At 32.7% G+C, this 7,596-nt stretch overlaps 1 protein-coding gene across 1 annotated transcript; it reads right to left on the bottom strand.

Annotated features, from left to right (window-relative positions):
* Positions 1-3,603: 3,603 nt before the first annotated feature.
* LOC149239494 (uncharacterized) lies at positions 3,604-6,116 on the bottom strand. Its single transcript, XM_089373437.1, has 2 exons — positions 5,586-6,116; positions 3,604-4,285 (listed from the first exon to the last, which is right to left on the bottom strand). Exons 1-2 carry the CDS (start codon positions 5,739-5,741, stop codon positions 3,725-3,727), a joined length of 717 nt encoding a protein of 238 aa, XP_089229563.1. The 5' UTR covers positions 5,742-6,116; the 3' UTR covers positions 3,604-3,724.
* Between the last annotated feature and the right edge of the window lie 1,480 nt (positions 6,117-7,596).

The raw sequence follows: 7,596 nt of genomic DNA, 5'->3' as shown, positions 1-7,596 counted from the left end.
AAATTGGTTAGTGCCTCATATGGTTGATTTGTACATAATTAAATATCATCATGTTTGTACTATTATTAGGTCTAGTTGAAGTTTAGTTATGCTAATTGATGGGTCCAGCCCCCTCTTTACCCTTAACAACTATATAAAATGGAATGATGATTAATATGATTGTTTTGGTAATGATTAATTTTGGGATTAACGCTTAATCAACTGGTGATTACAATAGTCGTGTAGATATTTTGGTTCTGGCTTTAATTACTTGTACCTGTGCCGATGTGTGATGGACATGTGTCCCTGCCTCGTAAAACACCCTCTCGCCTTGGTTAATGCTCTCAACCCTAATCACTTGGTCATTTGTTTGTTGGCTCTGTGGTGGCTCGAGGGTTTCCTCTGTTGTTCTCTGGTGCTGGTTTCTCTATATGATTTTGCTGCTCAACCCTGGTCTGGCTGCGATCTCTGCTCCACTGGTTGGTAAGGTTGCCTGTCGTTCTGTGCTTGTTTGATTCTCTGTATCCACGTTGGGTGAGGTCTGTCAGTCCATGGAAAATGTGCTCGTTGTGGAAGCTTTCAGCTCCTCTGTGTGTATTCTCTGCAAGTCGTTTTTCTAACTATTAATGAGTGCTTTCATCTCTATTTCTTCCGCTCAGCTGCTCTTGAGATTTATTGGTTTATGTCTTCGGTTTTGATTGCAGGTTGTGGTCTCGGGGGTTCGTGGCTTCAGCTCTGTCCACCAATGGCAAGGTAAGTTCTTGCTCTAAGCTATCATCAACTCTCGCTTTTTCTTCCATTACTGAAACAGCCACTCCTTGTGAGCAGAGAACCCTCCGGTGGCTGCGACCTCGAAACGCCGTCTCCTCTGTTGGTAAGTTCTCCGAACCCTGGAACTCTCTGTTGTTTTCGTTTCTTCAGCTCTGCTTTGTTGTGGTTCTCATGCTCTGTTTTCGGTGGGTGCTTGCAGGTGGAGTCGGCTCTGGAGAACCTGGTTACCACTCTTGTGCATGCTGGCAAGACCCAGTAGGGTTGCTCCTTGATAACTCTGTCTATTTGATTTGGTTTGTTGTCGTTGGCTCAATGATGGCCTGGCTAGGTTTTAGGCTCAGAGAACTTTGTCTTTACTTCTGTATGGTGTTGTTGTAGGCCTCCGGTCTTGCACAGTCATAGTTTATGCTTGTGGCTGTAGGGTTTGTATTTTGGGGTTTCTCAACCCGTTTTCCCATTGTGAACCTTGTTGAACTTGGACAACGTTTAAATTTTATATGGGCTGTAATTTGTATTGACAGAGACTATTTCATTTCTCTTTGTAAATAAAAGAAAAGGATTTTGTTGTTCAAGAATTACCTGTGTTGTTTCGTTCTATTTCGCTGTCTGGAACTGTGTTTTGTCAAGGCTTCCTTTCACTCTATTTGCTTTGATTTATCTGGGGCTCCAACGATTATCCGGACTTCTGTCGGTTCTCCTGCTTTTGACACTTGAAGTGTTTGGTTGTCTATAAGACTGTTAAATTCATGTAGATAGAGAAATGTATATGCTTTGTAAAAATAAAAGATTTTCTTTCACTCAGTATTAGATAACACAGATTAAAGGACTGTGAATGGACTACTATGGGAATTCAAATGTAGACTTCTATTTTGCAGAGATTTCTATTACTTTTTCCTCTTTCAAAATCGAACCTGTTACAATACATTCTTCTGTCTTTTGAATGATTTTGAAAACAATTTTCTCTTAACTGCTGTTAGTTACATTTGATGGTTTTCTCAGTTTCTATAACTGTTGTTTTTTCTACGCTGTAATTTGTAAAAATTAACATGAGGAAATAAAATAAAATTAAAAAAACAGTTAACTACAACAATTTTTTTTTCTTTTTCTAAATCGACCTTTACCTTCCTAAATGCTACATATTAAAATAAGAATGAAACTAAGATGTTCACTTGAATTTTTTTTTTCCTCGGTCCTCACAGAGATCAAATGACCCTCTGTCATGATGACCCCCTTCAGCTAGATGCTCCTACATCACTAATGGTTTGTAATACAACTTATTCCATTGGTCTAATTATAGACAGTAATTGATAGATTGTAAGCATTGATACATGGGGGTTTACAGATTAAACAATATTATATGTGGGTTTATAAAAACTGAAAGCAATTTATTACCTTTTATGTAGGATTTAAGGAGTATTTCCAATAAATTTAAAAATATAAATATTTGAGGTGTTTAGAATTAGGTATCAAAGAGTGTATTTAGAATTAGTATTGGGTTGGGGGGTTTGGTGGGAGGGGTGTGAGGTGGGGATTGACTAGGTCACTATGAATTAGACTAATCCACACTTTTGAAGATCTAAAAAAATGTATTAATTCTCTTTAGCCATCTTTTTTTATCTTCATTAATGTTGGATACCTAGAACTCTCTTTGTGATGCTCTTACATTTATAATAGTTTATATAGTTGTTCATTCATTATAGGGTTCGACATGTCAACTTGCTATATTCTTCTCATCAATGTCATACTTATAAAAATCAAGGATTAGATCAAAATTTTGTTTTGAAATCTAAGTTTTGATTGAGACATGAAAAAAGTACTAGGTGCCAGAATGAGTAATGAATTCCCTTAGAAGAAAGAAATAAAGCATCTATAGAAATGGTTTTTTTCAAAAAAATATATTGTTAATAATATGATATATTAATAGTTAAAAATTCAAGCTCTTTTCTATTTATCTATTTACATAATCTAAACTTTACAAAATAAAAAAAGACCATAATTAATCTAACTTGAAGCTTTTTAATATCATCCTATGATGGAAAACAATAACCACTATTAAAATCTTTATTAATTTCCAAACAATTTAAAAAAAAAACAAACACATGAATCTACATCATCCTTATTTACAAAAATTATCATAAATTATCATATTGAAAATAAAAATAAAAATATTAATTATTTAAAATATTTTTTAAAAATACAACTTATTTTAAACCATATATTAATAAAATAATTTAAAACTAATTTTTAATATTTAATAAAAATTAAAATATTTTCTAATGCCTCACTAGCACACACACAAACCATATCACAAGTAAACTTCAATAACTTCATAATTATAAGAAAATGTAGACAATGGAATCATCCAATGGAACAACACAACAAAACTTACCAAGTTACAAGTTGCATGTTATTGTCTGTTACATATTATAATCCCATAAGAAGAGAAGTAAGGTATTCTTACAGTCTATATACAAAACATTTATACGCAATTCTTCCTGATTTGTTCCTGATCTGTCAATCTCAATAACCAGAGATGCTATCCAATCCTGTACCATCTGGATTCAGCATACTTTAGCAATTGAAAAGAGAAGGGTGTCAATGGAATTAAAAATGATTCAGACTCTTAAGTTTTGGAAAGGTCCAGGAGGAGTTCTGGCTAGAAATGATAAGCTGTTCTTGGACTCTCTAAAGGCATCAACCATTGCAACAACTGTGGCTTACAGAAAACCCAGAGAGAAAACCAGAGTAACAATAAATAAATACCCTAAGATTATTAACTCCCAACCATAAGGAAATTTACAAGTTGAGTAACAAAAACTAGATCTATACAGATCGAGAGCTTGTAGTCAGATCTATTATAAATATTTTTCAATATATAATATTTTTCAATAATCAAGGATATAATTACATATAATAGTACATGTCGAACTTATCTCAATGGCAGATTTTGAAAATATTCCAGATAATACATTTGTTATGCAGTTAAATACATGGGTTGTCCGGCAGCTTCCTGAGGAGCGAATCTGGAGTGACCGGTGCAATGGCTTAGAGGCACGTACGGGATACGAGCTTCCCCGGTCTTGTAGCCAGGACTGAGAGCGCCTGCTGCTACATATGCCCAGGAGGCGGGCTTCTTCCAGCGGAATTGGGTGCTGGGAATTTTCATGTCATCGCGATCATCAACACCCTGTTCTGTATATACTACTGGTGCAGAATAAGAGGAACAAGTACTGCGTCTGGATCTTTTTGAGGAATTGGAAGAAGAAGAGGAGCTTTTGCTCTTCTTGTATCTCTTCCAGAAAAGTAGAGACGCTTTCCATGAACTCCGTGCAACTTTCAGATCTTCCAGTGAAGTTTGAAGATCTGGAGAAGAGCAGAACTCCTGAGGAGCAACGCGCACTGATCTTGAGCGGTGATGGAACTGGTGATCATACGGATCCCTGTACGATGAACGGAGTTTTGCTTTTGGTAGTGGTGGTGCTTGCTGTTCTGATGGATTCAGAGAGGCTGCATATAGCCGAGCCTCTGCAATTACCTGCATGCAAAAATAGTTAGGGTTATTCCGAGAAAAAATTACTAATCAAGATTAATATCTGTATAAATCTTGATATTTGTATAAAGATGATTTAGACCAGTACTACTACCATTATAAATAAATGAAATCAAAAGCTTTTCAAGACATGGTTTATTGGCTAAATAGAACTGAAGAATTTCAACCTTAAAATCACATATTTAACTTAACACTTATCTGTATAAACATGATTTAGACCACCACTACTATGATTATAATTACAAATTCAGTCATAAGCCCTGGTTTACTTATTGGCAAAATAGAATTGAAGAATTTGAACCTTAAAATCACATATTTAACATAATACTCAGTAATATATTTTAACATAATACTTAGTAATATAGTTAAAATATTTAGATAAAATATATATTTTTTCAAAATTCTAAAAAATAAAATAATAAAATTTTAAAATAAAATTAGTTAAAATTATTTTTTTACAAATTTTCCAGGACATCAAAAAAACTAAAGTTTCTAACATAAATCTATAATTTTTCTTTTTTCTCATTTATCAAATTCTTTTTTTGAATTTACCAAACTTTTTACACATAAACTATAAAATCCTTACAAAATTTGGAAAGGCAGTGACATTTATGATGAGCATCTCGACAACTATCAAAAATCTGCAAGTTTTGGAAGGCAACATCTTGACAACTATCAAAAATCTGCTAAGTTTTGGAAGGCAGCATCTTGACAACTATCAAAAATCTGCTACATTCACTGAGCTGTATATACCAAATAAAGATGATACCAAACTCATATGTAACTGTCTAGTTGTTTTTGCTCTTTTATGATATATTATTCTGAGTTTTTGTTAAAATTTTAGTTAAAAATTATTTTAACCATAAATTATAAAGATTGAATAGTTCTCAACTTTTCAAGACTCTAAATGTATTTATACATTTAAGAAAAACATAAATTTGCCTGATAGTTATTTCATCCAAATTTATTTACAAAACAAAAACTTATAACTCTTAAACTTCACCCATATAAACTTCAAACATAATTAAACAAATCAAATCTAAACCAAATTCAGTTCACAAAACTTCCAATCCAGCTATACATTCCAAAATACATATTTAATAAAAAAAACACAACAACAATTTACTAACGATTGCAGCTTCAAAAGCATACAAAATAACAAGTCGACCAAACGCAAAACCTAGACCTACAGGTTTGTTCAAGTTCCAGAACCTAATTAAATGAATCAAAACCAAAACCAAAATCAACCTATAGTTTTCTGCAACTTCCAGAATTTGAGCCATACCTGGGCGTACACTAATTGTGGATCAAAGGTCATGGATTCGCAGAAAAGAGAGCTTGATCCACCACAGGAATATGGGAGCTGAGTGGGAGGCAGCGCCGACATCATGTTGTGCAATAATACCAAGAAACAAAATGAAAACAATAAATATGTTTTCATGAATTGCCCCTTGCCCTTCCTTCAGACTGTGTGTTCCAAACTCAACATCGCTGATCTGTTGTTGAGTGAGTCAAATGGATATATTGATCAGAGGCAAAGCAAGAACCATTTTAACTTTATCCCTAAGGTGGTGGTGACTGGATTGATTTCTGAAACCCTACCGACCCTAAGTAACTCAGTATCACATCGTTGCTTCACATGAACGCAACCCCACTACATGTGTGCAGAGAGCGACCTGAAGCAACAGTAATAAGAATGGGAATCAATGGTTCAGATTTTCACTCAACCTCGACAGTGACATGCCACCGAATGACAGATCTGATTTTTTATATACACAATACCAACTGGCTGCCACTGCCATTCATCCTACGTTGTCTTACCTCTCCTTTAAACCAGAATATCAGACATAACTTAAAACCCACTTCTTCCCCATTGCTATATTGTGGCCAAAGCTTTATCCCTGATAAAGATGGCTGTGGCCCTTAGTCTGTCAAAAGGAAAGAGACTTGTCACAGTCGTTGTCCCTACTCTTACTGTTGGGCATACATGATTGAGACTGAAAAGCCCACCTGCAAATTTCTTTATGGGAAAAGGGTTAAGGTTTAAAATTGATATAAATCTTTATTGGTCATTTATGGCTTGAAATTATTATATAAGATAAAAAATAATGGTTAATATTAATATTGCAATTGTACAATGACATATTTCATAATCAAACTTTGTTTTATATTAAAATTGTCTCTTTCTCTTTTCATGACCCTCTCATTAAATGAATGACTTATAATGTCCACTTGCAGTGTTCACGTCATATAGGCCCAAAAATCTAAAATCAAATATCTCATGATTGAGATATGGCTCCACATTATTATCTTCTTTTTTCTTTTTTCTTACTCTTTTACCTTACCCATAAATGAATAAATAGTCTCTAAATAACTATATCCATCATCCGTTTTATCTAGGTTTAAAAGCCTATCTCCTTTTTCCTTACTCTTTCACCACTGGATAATCTCAATATCCACTTGCAGCATTCAAATTATATATAGGTTTTAAAAAGTTATTTCCATCCTAAAGGATAATATATTTTGATAATAATTATTATTAAAATAAACATTATTAAATTTAGAAAGCTTATTTATTATTAAATTTGTGGATAAATTTTTATACTATTTTAATATTAAGATTTCATACATAATGTAGAAGCAAAAGTAAAAAATATTTATAAAAATAAAATTTGGAGTCAAACAACTTTTCAAATAAGTCTAATTTCCAGATCATTATAGTGTCACATAATTTTCTTTAAAAACAAATCTTATTAAAAAACTAATGCCAGGGACATTTGAACAATAATTTGCTTTTTGAAATCTTTATAAATTATTGAAATATGGACAAATTATTGTTAAAATGTTGAAAATTTCTCTTTCATATTGTGACAAGAATTTGCAAATTCTAGTGAGATGTCTCTAAACAATATTCATTTCATCATTGTGAATAATAATAATAATAAAAAGTGTGATAAATGCACTTAGGATTTAGGTGATATTTTTTATATACTTATGTTGTTTATGATGTTTATGTTATGCTAACAATAGTCATTATTGTTTATGTTATGCTAACAACAAAGTCATTATTGTTCAAATAATAAAACAATAAAAACCAAGAGTTTCTTGAAAATAATTCTCTAGCCTAATTCATTGAAGTGTCATAAGTTTGATAAAAAAATGTTTTTGGTTTTTTTCTATATTAGAAAATTTCAAGTATCATGTAAGTCATTGTTGCCCCACTACTTTCCCATGTATCATACAAACTTATATATTTCACAATCAACATGTTAACTCAATAACAAGAGAGGCTTACA

This window comes from Pinus tabuliformis, chromosome 8, assembly GCF_031772625.1.
Source record: "Pinus tabuliformis cultivar Carrire ecotype Pingquan chromosome 8, CPIR1, whole genome shotgun sequence".
In the NCBI taxonomy this organism is placed as follows: domain Eukaryota; kingdom Viridiplantae; phylum Streptophyta; class Pinopsida; order Pinales; family Pinaceae; genus Pinus; species Pinus tabuliformis.
Note: the sequence above shows the minus strand (reverse complement) of the source record. Positions and strands in the feature narration are given on the sequence as shown.